Source organism: Typopeltis vanoorti, chromosome 22, assembly GCF_054136105.1.
Source record: "Typopeltis vanoorti isolate ZY-2024b chromosome 22, IOZ_Tvanoo_1.0, whole genome shotgun sequence".
In the NCBI taxonomy this organism is placed as follows: domain Eukaryota; kingdom Metazoa; phylum Arthropoda; class Arachnida; order Uropygi; family Thelyphonidae; genus Typopeltis; species Typopeltis vanoorti.
In genome coordinates this window covers 64,173,956-64,196,481 of record NC_143570.1, presented here as the reverse complement: position 1 = coordinate 64,196,481, position 22,526 = coordinate 64,173,956, and the positions used below count along the sequence as shown (strand labels likewise).

The window sequence follows — 22,526 nt, the reverse complement described above, 5'->3', positions numbered from 1 at the left end:
ATTATTATTACTATTAATCTCCTAACAACACAGATTAGAATGGCAAAAAGAAACTACTACAGCAATAAATTAACAACAGCTCAGAATGACATAAAGGAAACCTGGCACCTGATAAATAAAATGCTGGACAATATACGTAGAACCACTGCCTCAGAAACAATAAACCACAGCTTTGCTTGCAACCCCAAATCCCTCAAACAGTTGGCAAACAACTTTAATCAGCAATTCTTGAACTCTGTCCCAAAACTACAAGAAACAACCTTTCCTCACACAAACGAACATATTCCAGGTCCACGAGCAACCCCATCAATGTGGTTCTCCACAGTAACAAAAGAAGAACTATCACTGGCAATTCAACAACTTAACCCTAACAAAGGACCGGGGATAGACAGAATCATACCAAAAGACATCAAAAAATACTCAACCAACCTATGTCCAGTTATACAAAAACTGTGAAATAAAATCTTCGAAACGGGACACATACCTGAAACACTAAAGACAGCATTAATCACACCCATACACAAACATGGAAAAAGAAACATTATAAGTAATTACAGACCCATCGCTACGTTGTCTGAAATCAACCAAACCATGGAGCACATTGTGCATTGCAAACTCTCCACATACACTGAAAAATTTCAAATCATATCCAAAACACAATATGGCTTTCAAAAAAATAAAGGAACAGCAACACTCTTGGAAGATTTCACAGACCTAATAAATGCTGCATTGGATAAAAACAACATTAGTCATATTCATTGACCTGAAAAAAGCATTTGACACACTAACAGACAAAACCTTGTTAACGAAACTAACACATATCGGAATCAGAGGTCATTTACTCCAGTGGTTTAAAGCATACATGAAAAACAGGAAGAACATCACACGTATAGGATCAGCATACAGCAAAGAGGTACCGGTAACCTGCAGAGTACTGCAAGGAGCTGTCCTATCTCCCTTTCTATTTAACATATACACACACGACATAAGCTATCTTCCCTTAAAAAGTAAAATCTTCCAATACGCAGACGACACGGCCATAGTATCCATTCACAACAACGCAAATATCGCTTACACAAATATGCAACACGACATCAATCAAATCACTAACTGGTTAACTGAAAATGGCATATATAAAAATTCTGGGAAAACAAAGCTAATGATATTCAAAAACCCCCAAACCCTGCCCACAAAAACTAAATATCTCACTATCCGACATTCACCCCCCTATACACAAAGCGCTGAACCTAAAACCACAACCATCACACAGGTGAAAACAACATGCTATCTCAGACTTCACTTCAATGCTGATCAAAGTTGGAATAGCCAAATAAATTACCTACACACCAAACTTAGGATAATAGCAAGCAAACTATATAGATTAAAAGACATAGCCCCGACACACATAAAAATACTAATCTATAAAGCACTATGTGAAAACATTTTAAGATATGTAATCACATCATATGCATTCTGTGCAGATTACAGACTTAACAGGTTATAATGGTTGCAAGATAAAATGGTAAAACTGATATTCTGGGAACAACCCAGAATGCAAGCAGCACAGACAGAACACAAAATATCTAAGGTGAAACACTTATGCCACTACACAATCATGTTAAAACATTACTACAGCTCAACCTATAGAGTAACCACAACGACATATCAAATAACAAGATCACAGTCAACAAACTATATAATATATAAGTACAACAATCCTACGGCAAAGCCACCCGAAACTTCTATGTACCTGACAAGATAAACAAACTGCTGTTCGACGACAGAAACCTTGGGACATATAGAGAGCTGAAACAGGTGCTATATAAATATTATAGCGAGAATGAACATTAGAGAAATTCCTGTTTCTCTCTCTCTCTCTCTCTCCCTCACACACACACACACACACACACACACACACACACACACACACACACACACACACACACACACACACACACACACACACACACAAAACCTATGACAAACCCCTCTCAAAAAACACCACTACAAGGACACAAACAAACACACCATGTCAAAATCCAACCCTGCTTGCAAATAAAATTAAAAAAAAAAAAAAAAGTTAAACTGTGTAATAGCAGTTGAAGCCTTCCAAGCACGTACCAACAAACAGTAAAATCAACACCTGGCTTGCGACCAGTATAGAAACATAACCACGAAACCACCGCCATCTATTATCTTCCTCAGATATAAGCTATGCAAAGGTTCGAGGAAAAAATAAGAAATGCCTCCCAAATTATTATTAATATATTAGTTATTCAACAACAAAAAAAAAATCTGTTAATATTAGAACGTGTTGTAAATGCATAATACAGAGGCAAAGAGTGTTATTAAACTTATTAACTGAAAACCAATGTAGAAAAATTTTGTAAAATTATACTCAAGATAACTATTATATATGTGTAAAGATTTTAGCGATGAATAAAAATATTATTTATAAAAAAAAAAATTAAGAGAGACCTCCAGGGAGTTAGGAACTCATCAATGGAGGCCATACTACTATTCGCAATAGCTGTTATACCTGTTTTCTTGAATTCATTCATGCTACTTGCACACACAACATTCAAAGGTAATGCATTCCAAGCTTGCAAAACTGTATGAAAGAAGAATCTAGCCCTAATTCCCCTTCTTGACAGCATTCATTCTCAGCTTCCATGGATGATCTCATGTCCTTTCCCCACCCTCCATAAAATGAAAAATTTCATCTACTGAAATTCTGTATAACCCTTTCAGAAGTTTAAGTCTCAATCATATCACTCCTCTTTCTCCTGTTTGCTAGTGTCTGCAACCCACAAACTCTCAAATCTGTCTTCATAATTATTCTATGATCCTGATATCATTTTTGACACTCTCCTTTACATTCTCTCCATTGTATCACCATGGAAACTAGGAGACTAGATCTGTGTGCAATAGTCCATGTGAGGTCTTATCAAGGCCTTATAAAATAAAAATGAAATTATGAGGTGTATTGCTGATGTTAACTTCTCTACAAGAAAATGAGTGGGGTTATAGTTTTAATATTAATAATTGCAAGGTGGAAAGCATGTTCACAAAATGTTCATGTGTGGTCAGGCACCACATGAACTGTGTGCTCAAATTTGGTCATTTTTATTGTAATGAGGAATTACTAGAAAGTATCCAAAGATGGACCACAGTGATATCTGGATTCTGGAGTTTTAATTATGTAGAGAAGTTGAGAGAATACAGATTACAGAGTTAGTACATAGGAGGAAAAGAGAAGATATGATGGAGACCTTCAAGTTAGTTAAGGGAATTTACTAGATTAATTCTGAAGGAATTATACAAAGAGGGGTAGTAAAATCAGAAGAATGAAAACCCATTCTTTGGAGTAGTTTCGAAATGTGGTGAAGAAGGGTATGAGGAGTAGATTTTTAACGTGGAGCATGCTGCTGCTGAGTGGAATGCATTACTACAGTGCATTATGAATGCAGGGACTGTAAATGATTTCAAGGTTCAATATACCCATTCTAGCCAAAAATACTCTTAAAATGTGAACTGCACATAAACCTTTAATCTATCAGTAAATCATTTACAGCTATCAGCACATACAAACCACACATATAACATGCATATAGCAGCACTCAATGTTTGAAATGTCCCACTTTTGATTTCATGCATGTGCAGAATCTGTGAGGCCACATATTGATGGTGGCACACATAACATTCAATATAAATGCTGCCAATGCTTACTCCACATCCACCTTCAGGCTGGCGATGATGGAGTGTCATTTCTAGTAGGCTACTCTCTCTCTCTCTCAACCTCTGACCACAATCTGAAGTCCAAGGAATTCAGATCGGGACTTCCAGTAAGCCAATCAGATGGTGATATGTTGTCAGGCACATTTGCCTCCATCCACTGTTGTGTGGTTCTTGCCTTGTCTGCAGGGGCTGAAGGACTCCTTTCATGCAGAAATGCAACTTGGATAATCCCTGATATGTCACCCACCACCAAACTATCACTGATGCAGGGTGATGACCTCTCTGAATTCTAAGTGCTTGCTGTGCAACCACCCAGGGCATATACCTGATAATTTTGGTGGTTAAACTGAAAATCTTCTCATCTGTGAAGAGGATATCTCTGTGTCTGTTAGCATACCACCGGAGAAGTGCCTTTGATTTCATCATCCTCCACCACATAAGTTGTGGTGATAGGAAGTGTCCAATAGAAGGAAAATAGACTCCAGGGCGTTAATTAGTACATGTAACATCGTTCTCTGTGAAACATTCATCTCTTGCAACATCACTTTCTGCATTCTCACAGGATTATGGCAAAGGTATGTTTTTAAAGCCCTCACAAGCTGTTGCGTACTAATGAAGTATGATCGACCTATTCTTTGGAAGTCAGATATGTCTTCTCGCTGCCAAACATTATAATGGTTATTAGTCTAATACACAAACATCCTACTGATCCCAAGTGTTTTCAGCATGATGAAAATAACAGATGGCTTGCAGTCCAAGTGCTATTACTGCTACACAGTTCTCATAAACTCCCCACTGCATGTTACCCTATATAGCTAGACAACTCTCTCTCTCTCTCTCTCTATTATCATCATCAAATTCCTAACATGTACCCTCAAAGGGGTGTACAGGATATGATAATACTACATGAAAAATTTATATCATTACTAACTTCCTATCTACAATTTTTCTCCAAATCAGTCTATTACTTGTCAAGACTCCAACATCATCAGATTTCATATTTCTATCATCTAAGGCACTTTGTACCATATCATTCCACCTATATCTGGGTCTTCCTCTGGGTCATTTTCCTGCCAACCTGGCAGAGAACACTTGTTTTGCTAATCTTTCCTTGCAAATTCTGTTCAAGTGACCATACCACCTGAGATTAGCTCTGCTAACACATTCCTTGATGCTGACAATGTCAAGTTCTTTCCTAATATCCTCGTTTTAAATATGATACTGCCATTGATGCCATCTGTTCAGGCCACTAATCTTTCTCAGGACTCTCATATCTGTGGTCTCTAGTCTTTGGTCAAGTGTTTTACTTCTGACCAAGCTCTGAGATCCATAAGTTAAAACAGGTTTGAACACTTATATGCGTGGATAGGCTTATGTGTTCGTCAGACATTTTTGTAATAGTTTTCACGGTTTGATATGAACACAGATGATTAAGAAAATAACTATTTATTAACTTAAAAGCTAATATTTTGCTGGTATTATATCCAGCATCTTCAGAGCAGACAACACTAAGTTTGTTACAAATGCAAAACAACCACAATCAAGTGTAATAACAGTGGGGCTAGTAAAAGTAATTGCAGCGTGCAACACAAGACTAAAGTCCTAATATAGCACCATCTAGGTTTAAAAAAAAAAAAAAAAAAATTCAAAGTTTTGAGATAGTAGTCCAAATGATTGTCTTAGAAAGTTTGAAAAAATGAAATAAAATAAAAGTAATAAATATTAATTTGGTCTTAAGATGATTATCTCCCAAATCTTTGGTAGATTTATACAGCCATACCTGTTAAGGTTTGGAGTATGTTTTAAGGCTTCTGTTGATTCCAGGAACAACCTCTTTGACTTGTAGAAGCTTCTGTGCATTACTTTTGTTTCTTTCCAATTGATCCTGTGTGCAGAGGTATCCAAAGCATGGTCTGCCAGATCCAACTTGCCATAGCAAAAGTGTTGGATATATTTTTTGTGTTCACTGAGGTGGATGTCCACAGTTCTTCCTGTCTGTCCGTAGTAGGCTTGATGGCAAAAACAGGGCACTTCATAGACTCCTGGATGTGATAAAGGAGTGCATTTGTCCTTAGGTGAACAGATGAGAGTTGCTAATTTTATATAAAGTTTAAATACTGTGCATAGTTGGTGTTTGTTAAGCACCCTAGATATCTTTCCAGATGTGCCTTTAATGTACGGGATAATGATAGTTTTGTTGTAGTCTTCTGTGGTAGATAGAGGGAATTTCTGCGTAGCATTTAGTATGTATTCTATTTTATGGGAATTATAACCATGGGTTAAGAAGGAGTGTCGTAAGTGAGAAAGTTCAACAGTGAGAGCAATGTCATTGGAACAGATACAGCTAATTTAGTGTTCTGATTAATTTCTCTCTTATTCCATATAAATTTATTCAATTGACTTCCTATCATACCAGCTTTGTTGATTCTGTTGTCTATTTCCATATTTAATTTACTATCTTCAATAAAAATCGTGCCTAAGTAGCTGAAATGTTTTACTTGTTCCACAGGTTCCCTATTCAAAACAGTTGACATTTTCAATGATTCTACTTATTTTCATTGTCTTTGTCTTTTTATTGCTGACCTTCATACCATATCTATTACAATTACAGTTATTATTTATTATATTACAGTTATTCAGTTTAGTCAGGGAATCTTGCAAACTTGTAATTAATTTATTTAGAAGTATAACATCATCTGCATAAAGCAAAGGGTTGACATTCTTCTTCTTATTATTGTGCTATCTTCTATCGAAGGTCAGCGACCATCTTGGCAAACAAACTGCACTCTTGTGCTAATCTGAGCAGTTGTGCAATGCTGTTTCCTATCCACATCATGATGTTGTCAAACCATGATATTCTTTTTCTTCCTCTTGTTCCTTTGCCACCAATTCTTCCTATCAAAATAGTTTGTAGAAGTTGGTATTTGCTGTTTCTCATGATGTAGCCAAGATATGATATTTTTCGTTTCTTGATTATTTGTACAAGATGTTTAGCTTTGCCAATGGATTTTAAGACATCTTCATTGGTAATTTTTCTGTCCATGATATCTTTAGCATTCTTCTGTATAGCCACATCTCAAAGTCTTCGATTTTCTTGATGGTTGTCGCCTTCAATGTCCATGTTTCAACTCCATAGAGCAGAATAGACCACACGTAGCATTTCAGCATTCGGCATCTGACTTCCATGTTTAGGTCTTTATTGCAGAATAGTGTTCTCATTTTCATGAAGGACTGCCGTGCAACTTCAATCCTTGTCTTTATATCTATTTCTGGATCCCACCGTTCATGAAGCCAGCAACCAAGATATTTATATCTTGACACTTGATCAATATTTTTCCCATTGAGTGTCAGTTTCATTGATGAGGCTGGATGTTTGCTGATGATCATATATTTTGTCTTGTCGATGTTTATATTTATTCCCATTCTTTGGCTTACATTAACATCTCCAATTCTGATATCATGTTTAATACCACTTTTCTTCATAATGTGATCCATATATATAATGTACATCCTTGTCTCACACCAGATTTAATATTAAATCATCTTCCTGTACTTCCTACAATTCTAACTGCTGACTTGCCACTCAAGCTGATATTTAAGTTACAGCACATGGGTCTGGATGTCAGATTGGTCAACCTGGATTCAGGATTGGCTGTCAGATAGGTATCAGAGAGTTGTGTATGGTGGAGCAGTTTCCAGGAGGCAGAGAGTTACAAGTGGGGTCCCACAGGGCTCAGTACTAGGACCTATATTGTTTAACCTTTATATCAATGATATTGTCAGTGGATTGCAGGGAGATATTCAGTTGTTTGCGGATGATGCGAAGCTGGGAAGGATTATTAGTAATAGTGCAGATGTGGTAGCCCTGCAAGAGGATTTAAATAAGCTAGATAGATGGGCAAATGAATAGGGGTTAACAGTTTAATGCAGCAAAATGTAAGGTCTTGAGGTTTGGGAAACATCGATGGGATGCTGCATACTCTATGGGAGGAGTTATACTGGAGGAAGTAGGGGAGACAAGAGATCTGGGGTTGATGATTGATAGAAACCTGAAGGTTAGGGGACATATTGTAAAGGTGGTGAAGGTAACACAGAGGATTACTGCTATTATGAGAAGGACACTGACCTGCAGAGATAAGAGAGTTATCATTCCGTTGTATAAGTCTCTGATCAGACCACACTTGGACTATTGTTCTCAGATTTGGTCCCCAGGATTTGAAGGGGATAAATTAACTGTGGAAAGGATACAAAGATGGATGACAAAGATGGTTTCAGGACTGTACAAGGATAGTTATGAGGATCGGCTGAGAGAATGTGGACTGCAGAGTTTGGTGGATAGAAGAAGGAGAGGTGATATGATTGAGACTTTTAAACTGTTGAGAGGTGGTTACAGGGTTGACACTGGGGAGTTCTTTCGCTTGGTTGAACAGCGGGAAGGAGTGATGACAAGAGGCCATCCCTGGATGTTACAAAAGGAAACTGTGAGCAAGAGGGTAAGGAGTGGTTTCTTTGTGTGGAGGATGGTTGAGCCGTGGAATGCATTGCCTGATGGAGTGGTGGGAGAGAGAACGGTCAGTGAGTTTAAAGAGTGGTATGATAGACTTTGTGTTTCTCAGGGGGGGGGGGATCTCACCTCGATGAGTCTTGACAGACTTTATCTTAGGAAGGACCTCCCTCGATGAGTCTTTTGACTCCTTGGAGGCCTGAATAATAATAATAATAATAAATAAAGACTAAGTATTCCTTGATATACTGCCCCATTGACACCATATAACAGTAGTGTATTGAATAGCTTCTCTCTTGGTACCTTGTCGTATGCATTTTCCAGATCGACAAAATTAAATACAGATCTTTGTTATATTCCCATGCTTTCTCAACTATTTGTCGTAAAGTGAAGATCTGGTCCTGACAGCCTCTATTTGGCCTGAATCCAGATTGTTCTTCACCAAGCTTTTCTTCCACAATTCTTCTCAACCGTTTCTCAAGTATCCTTGCATAAATCTCACCAGGAACACTCAGTAGGGAAATAATTCTGTAATTCTCACATTCAGTTTTATTTCCCTTTTTACATATGGGTACTATGAGAGCTCTACTCCGATCATTGGGAATTCGTCCCTCTATCCAGGCTTTCTGAACTATGAGGTGCAGCCATTGTAAGACTTTTATACCACCATACTTCAGCATTTCTGGTTAAATATCATCTATATAGATATATCTATACTGAATATCATCTATATATACTAATAAATACATGAATGTCAGCTGTGCAAAGTGCCACTAACAGAACCAGGCTCGTGCAATTCTGTAGGCAGAGGGGAGGGGGGGGTACAGAAGGTTGTAAGAGTATTTATGGCAAACTGTGTAACAGTCATGTTGCTGGTTGAATGAGTCCTCCACAATGAGTCTATTGACTCCATTGAGGTTACTGTAATAATAATACCTTGAATGCATTACTAGAATGGATATTGAATGCTCCATCCAAAATGAATCTTCTTACTCCATTGGGGTCAAGAAATAATACTAATACAATATCTGCTTTAAGCTGATAGACTCTATCATCTAATCAGATGTGAAGTAAGAAATTAACATAAACTGGATTGCGTATTGGCCGAAGGATTTTAATAATTGATATTAAGTAAAAAACCCTAACAAGTTTCGCCAACTTAGCTGTCTGGCTTCATCAGGGTGTATAAAAGAGATACAAAACAATTTAAACTGTTCGTGAAAGAATGAACCGAATACAATTATATTTTTTACAAATACAGAAGAACACGTACACCAAATGCATGGAGTGTGTATGATATCAACTGTTGTTCTGCAGAAATGTTTCATAATTAGCAGCGAAATATCACTCTGGCCTGCTTAATGATCTTATGAGGGTCTTCAAAATATCAGCTAGAATTAATCCTTGGTTTCTATTGAGGTTGCGTTTAGAACAGATGACTGCTATAGCTTCTTTTATGTTTCGAGAGCGGAGATCTCCCTCTAAATAGGGCATGGAGCTTTTGTCCCATTCGATGGTACGGTTTGTCCTCGAGAAATGAAGGGCTAACCCAGAGTTGTCTTCTCTATTGTTGTTTACATCTCCAATGTGTTCTCTTTTCTTTATTTCCAAACTTCCTGAGGTCTGACCAATGTAATTTAATTAACATGAACAGGGGATGTTGTAGACACTGGCATATTTGAAGTAGGCATAACTGTCTTTTGGAAATCTTAAAAAGTGGCGGATAGCCTTTTGCAGGATGATTTGGATAGTTTGGAGGACTGGGCTAGGGAAAATGGATGTCAATTTAATGTGGCAAAGTGTAAGGTTATGCATTTTGGAGTGAAAAGATTAGCAGCAGTATATCACATTGGTGGAACCGTACTTTAGGAGATTGATGAGGCCAGGGATTTGGGAGTGTTGGTGGATAGGGAGTTGAAGTTTAGGGGGTACATTGTAAAAGTGGCTAAATCAGCTCATCAAATCACTTGGTTGCTGAAAAATATTTTAACAAGCAGAGACAAACAAGTTATTGTTCCACTATATCGAGCCTTGATAAGACCTCATCTAGACTGCTGTGCCCAGATATGGGCACCAGGGTTTCTTCTTGTTGCAGAGGAGGTGGAGAGGATCCAGAGACAAGTGACCAAGATGATAGCAAGTCTGTGGAATGAACCTTATGAGAACAGGTTGAAGATTTGTGGGTTGCAAAATTTGGTTGATAGGCAGAAAAGGGGTGATATGATTGAGATATTCAAATTACTGAAGGGTTTCTATAGGATTAATCCAGAAGATATTTTTGATAATAGGATTAGTGGTGGGAGGACTAGGGGCCATACATGGAAGCTGGGCAAGAATGAGGTTAGCAGGGGTGTTAGAGCTAGGTTTTTTACTTGGTGAGTGGTGAATGAGTGGAATAAGCTGCCAGAGTCTGTTGTGGGTCCTATGACCATGAATGAGTTCAAGGTGAAGTATGATAGATACTGTGTGAATGTCGAATAGTTGTTCTTAACATGATGTTAGGGCCTCCCTCGATGAGTCTGTCGACTCCTTGGAGTTGCCCAAAATAATAATAATAATAATAATAATAATATTAGTCTTTAGAGGTTTAAAAGTCACTCGTATTTCATGTGGCTTGAGGAGAGTAGCAATTTTTTTAGAAAATGTCCCAGTATAAGGAATGGCAGATTTGTAACGTGTTTCCTCAGATTGTTGTTGTTGTGTGTGTGTGCGTGTGTGTGTGGGCGGGGGGGTTGCAGAAAAGTATCTTATGGATCAGTTTTTTTGTCCATCAGGGTTTTTGATGTATGGGATAATTCATCTTTGAGATCTTTTTCTTCCATTGTGATGTGAGTGGCCTTATTTTTGAGCATGTGTGTGATGCACAGTTTTTGAGAAATGTGGTGCGAAGATGTGAAGTGCAAATATCGACCTGTGTTGGTTGGTTTACGATAGACTGCAAGGCTGATGTGTCCATCCATTTGTTTTTTAATTAAGGTATCCTTCTCAAGTTCTAAGGTGAACTTTATTTTGTGATGAAAGGAGTTAATTTTGGATTGTCTTGGCAGACAGTCTTTAAACCTTTAAAGGCTATCTGCCATTTTTTAAGATCTCCAAAAGACAGTTTGCCTCCTTCAAATACGCCAGTGTCTACAACATCCACTGTTCATGTGGATTAAATTACATTGGTCAGACCTCAAGAAGTGTGGAAATAATTAAAAGAGAACATGTCGGAGATGCAAACAACAACAGAGAAGACAACTCTGGGTTAGCCCTTCATTTCTCGATGAAAAACCATACCGTCAAATAAGCTCCGTGTCCTATTTAGAGGAAGATTTCTGCCTCCTGAAACATAAAAAAGAAGCTATAGCAGTCATCTATGCTAAACGCAAGCTCAATAGAAATCAAAGATTAATTCCAGCTGATATTTATTTGGAAGACCCTCATAAGATCATTAAGCATGCCAAAGTTAAATTTCGCTGCTAATTACAGAACGTTTCTGCATAACAACAGTTGATATCATACACAATCCATGCGTTTGATGTACGTGTTCTTCTGTATTTGTAAAAAATACAATTGTATTCAATTTATTCCTTCACAAACAGTTTAAGTTGTTTTGTATCTCTTTTATACATCCTGATGAAGCCAGACAGCTAAGTTGGCAAAACTTGTTGGTGTTTTTTACTTAGTATCAATTATTAAAATCCTTCGGCTAATACACAACCCAGTTTATATTAATTTCTTGCATTCATTAGATGGTCGAAAATAATATAGAATCGTTACACATGTTAAGGTAATTTTTGGATGTGAAACAAAAGGTTTAGTCTTGGTCGATAAGTTCTGAATATGTGTCTTTAGTCTGGATAAAAATGCAAAGGTTCTAGTTTCATACTATGAGCGAAGTTTCTGAAGCATCCCGTAAATATTTTATTTAATGTTATAAATGACCTGTGAGGGTTAAATATTAAGAGAATATTTACAGTTAGCAGGTAAAGATTGCTCTGATTTGTTCTAGTAGCCTGTCTGAGTGAATATGTTATATTACGGAGATGGAAAAGGTTTACTCAGTTTTGCTATCTGAAATGGTTCTGCACTTGTAGTTTTTATCTTCTGTTGATTGGTTAATTAGAAAAGTTTCACAGAAAAAAAAGATGCACTGGGTTTTTGTGCCCATCAGTGGAGAGGGCAATGGAAAAACTCGTAGTAAGTCTGCTTGATAAGAGTGAAATGGATTTTCTCTTAGCGTACCATTTCATAGTGTTCCAGTTCAAGCTGCAAATGAAAAGAGAGATGCTGGCTCAAGTGCAACGTAAGCAAGCATTAGTTAATGTTTTTAGAAATACTTTAAGACTAATAAAATACATGCATAATCAGGAAATAATTTTAGAATAGCTTGTTATTTATAATACCTTGAATGCTTTTCCATTCCTTACACAGGGGCAATCTAAGTGATTGATGCATGCAGAGCCATTGCACATTTGACCAATTGCACAAGACGATGGACATGAAAATGTTTCAATTAAAGGAATTTCAGGACAAATGGGTACAGGAGGAGTTGTTGAAGTTTTAGCTTCACCTGAAATATAATTAAACTTGGGCTTAAAATGTATAGAAATCTATAAAAAAAGATCTTTTAAAAAATAAATTATGTTAATAGTTGGGAAAAAAATTAAAATTAATTCAATAATTAAATATAAAAAAATTATATGCCAATCTGTAATTTATTTTTAACCAATTCATTACCATCTAATGACAATTAACCATGAAATGGACAAAATTCTGTTATTAGATCTGTACACATTATCCTTTTTTTTATCTTTTAAGATTTAAATTTTTAAATTAGCTGTTATTATTATCATCAGCAGGCATCCATGTAGCCAAGAGACTCATTGTGAGAGGTCCCACTCTCATATGCACAACTCATCAGTATCATCAATAGGGTGTAACATTGAGGCAGCCTGCCTCACGGTGCCTTTAATAAGTACACTCGTTCGGCCATATTGTGGTAGGTACCATATTATGGCAACAAGATATTTTACATCAGATGTAGATGCAATAGCTTTATTTGAAGAATTAACAATTCTCTCAAAAATAATACAAAAGAAAAGTGGTCCACACTAAATTTTATCATATATAAATAACCGAAGTCTTGTAGAAATTTATCCCAATGTAATCACCGCCCTAAGGATATTGTTAACAATTCCTGTTAGCTTAGCAAGTGCGGAAAGAAATTTTTCCAAGCTTAAACTGATTAAAAATTATTTGCGAACAGTAATGATCCAAGAAAGATTGGTTGGTCTAGCAACTATATCAATAGAGGAGGACATAGCTTATAATTTAAATTTAGAAGAGCTTAAAAACAGTTTTATTGTGTGACATCCCTGTAAAGCAAACGTTTAATTAATATTATTATGTAATTGTTTTGCATTAATGTTTCTGTTGTAATAAAAACAAAATAGCAATTGGAGAGTTTCTTATATTTTTGTCTTATAATCCATCAGGGGCGATATTTAATTGTTTGCCTCAGGGTGCAATCTAATCTGGTGACGGTCCTGCAACTCATCATATCTCAAATTAAATGAATTTATTGTCCCTGCACACACCACACTCTCAGGCAATGCATTCCATTTCTTTGCAACATTAAATCTGAGATCCCTTTGATGTATGTGTAGCTACATTTTTTGTTCAAAAACGAACCATTAATATCTGCTGAACAAATAATGTATACCATTCTCCATGCAAAAAAATCTACTCCTTATCCCCTTGCTCACACCCACCTTATACATATTCCAGGAATATCTTCACATTCTCCCCCTGTCTCAGGATATTCTGTGAAAAATCTCATCCACATTAACCACTTAAAACTTATATGTCTTGATCATGTCTTCTCCCTCTTCCTTCTATCCTCTAGGCTCTGTAGTTTACATTCACTCAATCTGTCCTCATTCCTCATTTCAGAGACCAGAAATCAACTTAGTCAAAGGTCTCAGGACTCTCTCCAACATCTCATTCCTTTTGAAAGCATGGCAACCAAATCTGTGCACAGCAATCCATATACGGCCTTATCAAAGTCTTGTACAATGAAATTAAAACATTCTTACTTCAACACGTCACTTCTACACATCAGACCCATAACAGACCCTGGAGCATGCCAATAGTGACTTTCCAATTCTGGGATATCACTCCCCAAACACAACCTTTTGATACCTATCAGACAGCCAATCTCCAATCCAATGCACTAATTTATTATCTAACCCCTATCTGTTCTAATTTGTCATGTGATAATCTATCGAAATGTAAGGTTTTAAAATTTGGAAATCAAAAATGGGATGCAGAATTTATGCTTGATGAGGATATATTGTCAGAGATGGAGGAAATAAGAGATCTGGGGGTGATAGTGGATAAGGATCTGAAATTTAGGAGACACATAGCCAAAATTGTAAAGACAACACAAACGCATCTGGGAATGATGCAGAGGACACTGACTTGTAGAAGTAGAGAGATTCTTGTTCCATTGTGTAAGGCTTTGATTAGGCCACATGGACTATTGTGCCCATATTTGGTCACCTGGTTTTTAGAAGGATGAAGAGATGTTGGGGAGGGTTCAGAGGTGACTGACTAAGGTAGTTTCTGACCTCTGTAATGTTGAGTATGAGGAAAGATTGAGAAGATGCAACTTGCAGAGTCTGGTGGACATGAGGTGGAGGAGGGAAGATATGATAGAGACCTACAAGTTATTAAGGGTATTGTTATTGTGTTCATAATTTAAATGTTGTTATAGGATCAATGCTGGAGAGGTTCTACAGAAAATAGTGGGAGATCAGGGGAGAACCAGAGGTCATTCCTGAAGCTGTATAAGGAGGGTGTGAGTAGGGGAGTGAGAAGCAGGTTTTTTTCATGAAGGGGTGTGAATGATTGGAATGGATAGGGAGAGTGTGGTGTCTGCAGAGAATTTGAGTGTGTTTCATAAAAGGACCTCCTATGAGTCTTTGACTAAGTGGGATCTTGAGTAATAATAATAATAAAAATAATAATGATGACAACAAGTCCCACTATCCGACTTCTTGGTCATGACTCCCCTACACTTTCCCCTATCCATTCTTGTCTATCATCACTGATACTAGATCCCTCCCCAGATTTAAATGTCATCCCCACATCCTTAGTTGTCTTAATCCTTTCTTAAGTAGTCACACATCTACTCCTGAAACCATCATCTACTTTTCACACAGTGTTCCCCGACCTCCTCTCCTTTTTTTCCTTTGTACTATGTGTCCCTTCTCTCTTATTCTCTCCACTTGCACCGCTCACCTGTCCCTTCACAAATTTGCCTACCTTACTCTCCTGCTTTTCATATCTCTTGCTTCTTTAGGTCTTATATTCACTTCAGTCATTCTCTCTCTCTTACAGTAACAGTTTCTCCAACTGACTCAGACCAAATATATTCAAATATAGCCCATCTCTTTTATACAGTAATATGGTAATTGAGAGCCAATCTTAATCAAGCAGACTGTATGCCTCTCTCTAAGTTTTGGGAAATGATCAAAAGTTTGTCGATTGGTAGAGCTTCTGCTACTAATGGCTCACAAAAAAAGTTAAGCAAGTTTGAGCACAGTTAGCAGTTGGAAGGGATTAATCGTTCAATGCTGTTGGCACACTCGCCCTCGATGAGTCTTTGGACTACCTAAAGGTGTCATATAATAACAATAACAATTATTATTATTTTTTTAAAATTACATAACTATACCTACTTATCTGGAATTCTAATAGCATCTCCTAACTTCTACAGCTGCAAACAAGACATATAGAAGTTTGCACATGCTGTATAATTCGTTCTTGTGTTCATAATTTAAATGTTGTAGACAATTCTTCTGTTTTCTCATTGAATGATGATCATGATATGTTGAGCAAAACATATAGGAGTACTTAATCAATTCTCCTTTTCTTTTACATGTGTGAAGCAGTTATTTAAAATGTTGTACTATACTTACCACACATGTCCCTATTAAACTTCTAGTAGCTGAATCTTATAGTGAAGATTGTGAGCAGATTGAGAAGGTGAGTGTCTAAGACAATATCAGGAATTTGGACTGCTGTCTATGTAGAGAGGTTGAAAAAATATTGATTGCAGAGTTTAATATATAGGAGAAAAAGAGGTGATATGATAGAGACATTAAAGTTAGCGAGATAATTTTAATGGATTAATCCTGATGAGATTATAAAAAGAGTAGAAGGCGAGAGGAGAAAAACAAGAGGTCATCCCTGAAAGTTATCTAAGAGTGTGATGTAGAGGGATGTGAGGAGTAGATTTTTTACATTGTGAACTGTGAGTGACTGTAATGCATTACCAGAATGTGTTGTTAATGCAAGGAGTGTTAAGCATTTTAAGATTCGGTATGATAAATATGTTGTCAGTTGAATGAACCTGCCATGACGAGTCTGCCGATTCCATGGAGGGTGCAATAACAATTAGTGAAGGTTTGTCAGAAAATGAGACTTAAATGTAGCTTTGGCAAGCTACATTTAAGTCTCATTTGCATAAAAATCTTGTGTTTCTAAATTTTGATTTGTTTCTAAATCATGTTATAATGCTAGATTAATTCCTAATTTAATTAAAATAAAGGAGAATATTAAATCTTATTCTGTTCATAAGACTTACCAAAGAGCTAAAAAGGCCTTACTGTTAGGGAGGATACATGATACTAAGAAGTTCTTCTTTTCTAATACTGAAATCTATGAACTTGAAACTACTAAAGAATAATCTCAGTTCTGAACATTTTTATTTGAACTGTAGGCTTTCTCTTTCCTTAGCAAGATGTGCTCACTTCAATTATAAACTGAAGTTGATTAAGTTTAAAATATTAGAACAAATAAGCTGTTGGTTTATTCGACAACCAGCCAGTTCAGTCCATGACAAATGAGTCATAAATTTTAGTCATAAAGGTTGAAGTAATGCAGAAGTCATATTTTCATAGGAGTAGCCAATATGACTTCTGCATTACTTCAACCTTACTCTCACCTCTGGGTCCAGCTCCCACTAATGAGACCTCAGTAAAGGTTGAAACCGGTCTGGGTAGTGACCCTCCCCATAATGCATATCATTATACATGTCAGCAAGAAAATGTGCTTTGCATCATGGGATATTATGGCAACTGATGTGAAGTCATTACCTTCTTTATGTGAATTGCCCCAGTCCTGAAAATAGTTCAGGTGCAAACTTGTTTGCTTTACACTTGGATAAAGGATTAAGTCCAGTATATAATTTCTAGGTATCTTTAATTTATAGTATAACCAAGTTTAAAAACTTCTAACTACTTTCTCTAATCCAGAGTCATAAATTTACTAACCAACCTTTTACCAATGATTAATTAAATGTATTATCAGAAGGTCCAGATTTTGCATTAATGCATCATCAATTACCTCATTTAGACTTCATGGTAGGTAAAGGCACCAAGGATTTAAGCACAGATAAGCTAACAAATTACATGCACACTTTTTGTCCTCCTGCTCCTCCCCTACATATTTCATTACATGCTCTCTGATCTTCATGCCAAAATACTAACATTGTTATAACAAAAGTTGACAAAGCAAATCGCAACAGTTTTGATGGATACTACTGACTATAATCACAAACTTAATTTTTATTAAGAGATAGATAGATCTATAGTATAATCAGCAGAGATCCTATGCAAAGTCAGCTAAACAAATTATTAGATCAAACATATTCCTTAGAGGCTAATAGAACTGAAAAGTTGTGGATTCATCACATTCATCCCCGAAATATTTATAATGTTCCAAAAGTGCAGAAATCTGGTTATCCATTACATATGATAGTTGATTTCCTAGGAACTTATACTTAATATATGGGCAAAATATCTCTTAAGTCTTCTATGAAACTTTAGTAGAAAAACCACTTCTTATATCAACACTAGTTTTCAATTTAAAAAAAAACTGAAAGATCTTTGTCAACAAGAGTCAGAAATGATGGTTTATTATTTTGATATAGTTTCTCTGTTTAACAAACCTACCACTTCAAGAAAGTGGTAGGTTTGTTAAAGAAATTCTACAACTTTTACAAGAAGATTTCTCTGAATGACAATGTTAAATTACTAAGTTTACTATTGATGCTGGTTACTTTACTTGGCAAAATAAATTGTTTCAGTGAATTGAGGGTACCACAGTGACAGTTCTATATCACCTGCTCTAGCTGATTACTTTATGGAGAACTTAAAAGACCAAATTTCTGTCACCATTTCTCCTCCGTCTTGTATTTGGCTAAGTTTTGTTGACAATGTCTCTACAATCTGGTCTCACTCTGAAACAGAACCACATTAGTTTTTGTACAAAATTATCTCCTTATACATTCGAATTAAGTTCATCTTTCTGGATACTCCAATACATCATAACTCTGCTAGTAATATTGAATTTTCCATTTATGGGAAGCCATCCTTCACAGGCAGATATATCCACACAGTTTTACTCTACGCACTATCTGTCTTTTACTGGCCTGGTTGGCCGAGTGGTTAGCATATCCGCTCTCCAGCCAAAAGGCTGCGGGTTCAAATCCTGCTATGGGCATGGATGTTTTTGATTGTCTGTGAAAATACTAGTGGTGGTGGTGGACAGTAGATGCATTGGTAGATGATGCAGTTCACTGTAGCTGGCGGATTGAGTGGTGGAGATGGAGAGTTGTGTGCCCACCCTCAATGAGTCTTTGGATTCCTTGGAGATGTCACATAATAATAATAATAATTATCATCCCACTGCCAGGCTGCAATCTGATGTTAAAAGGATCCATATACCCTATCTTACAGGGACTTCTAAACAAATAACAAGGACTCTCCGTGAATATAACTGTATACCTTCAAACTAGCTTGGAAGTTATCTTCTTTCTTGCCACCTATTAAGGATAAGTTATTCAGCTTGCCTGGTGTTTATCAAATACCGTAGAAAGTGAACTGGAATCAAACAAATATGTTGCACTACAATAGGTTTAAATCTGATAAATCTATTTTCTGAATTCTGTGAAACCCTTTGCCACTGTCCTAATCTTAATCAAATAGACTGTATGCCTATCTTTGAGTTTTGGAAATTGATTGCTATTATTATTATTATTTCATTATTATTATTTTTTTTAATTACATAGCTATACCTATTTCTCTGGTATACTAATAGAATTTCCTCCTGTGTCCATGGCCAAGACACATGGTAGTATGCATATCCCGTATAACTCATTCTTATGTTCAAAATTTAATGATGTAGTATATTACTAGTGATGCTCTTCATATACTGAGTGAAACATATAGTAGTATTGTATGCCCACAGTATTGTATGTCCTACTGAGGACATTTCCCTTCGACACTTCTGAGCATATTAAAAGAAGGAGAATCCATTCTGATATTAGGGTAATCAATGTGTTTCATGGGATGAGTGTTTATTATTATACGTCAGAAAGTTAGCTTTACTTTTATGAAATTCTAGTTCTTAAAGTGGTAACTATTTTGCTTGTACAACAGTTGGAAAATTTACGTATAAAGAATGTTTCTCGTGTTAGTATTCGTACATCCTTTATTTCTTTCTCCCCTTCAGCATGAATTGATTATTCTTGGCACATTGCCAGACTCGGTTCTATAAAATGTAGGTGTACAATATTTAATCAAGTCCAGTTTTCTTTTACATGTGTGAAGCAGTTATTTAAAACACTGTATTACGAAATAATTTACTTATAGATCATATTGCTTAGGCAATTAGATTGTAACCCCAACCAATGCTCATGAATATGTGCTAAAATAATTACTAAATATAAAATAATTAATATGATTTTAATATTTTTAATAATTACTAATAAAAAAAATAAGTAATTTTTTTATTAGTAAAAATAATCTCCTGAGAAAAATAAAAAAAAACTTCAATCTTCCCTATGAAGTAGTCCTCTAAAAACAACAGCAGATATCACTCTTCCCCTAATGGTCAAACAGAATCCACCTATTTCAAGTCTTTCACCCACAAATTAATTCTAAACAAGTCAGATATGTAATCATCTTTTGACTTTACTTTGTCTTATATATCATTCAGAAAAATGTTTTGCACTCAGACATCAAAACCACTACATTTTAACCATTCAGCAGAATCCATAGAGGGTCACAAATATGCATTTCACATCCTCACACCATCCCTGCCAATGTTTGGCAGGGATGGTGTGTGAAGATGTAAAATGCATATTTGTAAATTTGATATGTTTATGATGTTTCACTTCAGACACATCATTCTAACATGTTGATCATTACAAGTTTAGGAGACACCTTGAGCTATAGCATGGAATGAGGAGTGGAGCAGTAAGGAAATAAACACTGCTTGGGAACTGACAAAGAAATACATAACAGCATCAAAGTGTGAATGTATTCTGAAGGCCAAAAGGTGGAATAAGGCAGGCGTAAAATGGATTTGAATGAGGAGCGTAAGCATAAAATCTGTAAGAAGGAACTTTGGGGCAGTGCAAGATTGTACTGCCCCAAAGTATACAACCCCCAAAGTACAAAGTACAAAGATTATAACCATTACTTATGGAAACAACTATGATTTTATCCTTTATCCAAGTGTTAGCAAACAAAATTTGCGCCTGAAGTACTTTCAGAACTGCAGCAACTCATGGTAAAGATAGTATAAGTTCTCATCACTTGGTTTTATTATTATTATTTTAAAATAATTTTATTATTTATATAAAGGAAGGATTTATTATCCCCTTAACTTAATTCCATATACTGTGTTAGAGTATAACTTTAGTTTAATATAAACCAAAATAAACACTCGACATTTCGACCTTCACATTAAGGTCATCATCTGGAGTATACACATATATACAAAGAAACATGCTGTACTGCAATCTACATGGCATGGTATGCTAAAGTTACTGACCAACCATTACAACTATTGGCCTGACCTCTGGTGTAAAAAAAAACAAAAAAACAATTTACTACATCAAAGATAAAAAATTAATAAATAAAATAAAATAAAATAAAAATTATTTATTATTTATAAAAACTGCTTAGATTCCTAAAGTTAGGGTTCGCTGGAAAACTAAGTGGGATAAATGTGTGCCATCCAAATTCTTGGGATTTCTGTGCCACAATTATTGTTAAGATTAAGGGGGTTAATCACAATTTCACAGGCTTTTTTAAATTTCCATTCATACCAATTCATACCAAGTTTTGGTATTATGTAAAGAACAAGTACTTTTCCAGTCAATTTGGTGTAGGGTGTTAAGAGCATAATCTGAGAGGCCTGCTTCACTAGCATTGTTAAATTTAATGTATCATTTGTATTCTTTTTTATGGATAGAGATTGTATGTCCAGTTTCCCCAATATAAGGTAAGTTATAGGTGCAAGAGATGCAATACACTCCAGGGTGTGCCAATGAGGGGAGAGAATCCTTAGAAGAGTTGAATATGTTTTTTAATTTTAAAAATGGTTTAAAAGTGGCATTAAGATTATAATGGTGTAGAATTCTATTAATTTTTTCTGATAACCCTTTAATGTATGGGATAGCTTAGCTATGGTTTTACTGTAATCTATATTTTTTTTGATGAAGTTTTATGAAGAACTTTATTAATAGTATTCTTGCTATAGCCATTATTTTTAAATGTATTGCTAATAATTTTTAATTATTGTTTAAGAGCTTGTTCATTAGAGCAAATTGTTATAGCTCTGTTTTTCAGGGTGTTACTGACTCCAAATTTTTGCAAAGGGTGGTGATATTAGTTAACATGTATATATTGGCCAGTATGTGTTGGCTTGCGGTAAACAGTGAAGGATAGACTGCCTGAGTGAAGATGTGTGTGACCAGCAAATCCAGGAAAGGGAGCAAGTTCTGATTTTCAATTTCAATAGTAAATTGTATGCACTCATGTTGTTTGTTCAGGTGGCTAAGGAATGCATTTAAAGTTTGGCAACTGCATGGCCAGATAACGAAAATATCATTAACGTATCTAAGCCAAACTGTAGGTTTTAGAGTAAAGGAATCAGGAGCACGTTGCTCAAATGCTTCCATATAAAAGTTAGCAATTCGGGGGATAGTCGTCAAAAGGAAGGTACAATTTATTTTGCTACATAAAGTAACCAGAACGTAGTATATGAACAAAGAGAGCCATGTCGGGCTAAAATTTGCTCTGTAGGAGAACAATTGTGACATTTGTGAAAAGGGCAAAAATGTCAAAACTGACTAATAAATCATCTTTGCCAAGTGTTATGTTAAAATTCCACCACTTCTACCTTAGTTGAATTTTCTGTTCTAACCATAGGCACAAATAAA

General features: G+C 35.9%; 1 protein-coding gene across 4 annotated transcripts in view; it reads right to left on the bottom strand.

Annotated features, from left to right (window-relative positions):
• LOC150094462 (hemocytin-like) overlaps positions 1-22,526 on the bottom strand; it is a 2,636,009-nt gene that overhangs the window by 906,713 nt on the left and 1,706,770 nt on the right. For all 4 annotated transcript variants that reach the window (XM_090412206.1, XM_090412207.1, XM_090412208.1 and 1 more), the window contains one exon: positions 12,631-12,797. In XM_090412206.1, coding sequence (XP_090268332.1) covers positions 12,631-12,797 — 167 coding nt within the window. The remainder of the gene's footprint in view (positions 1-12,630; positions 12,798-22,526) is intronic.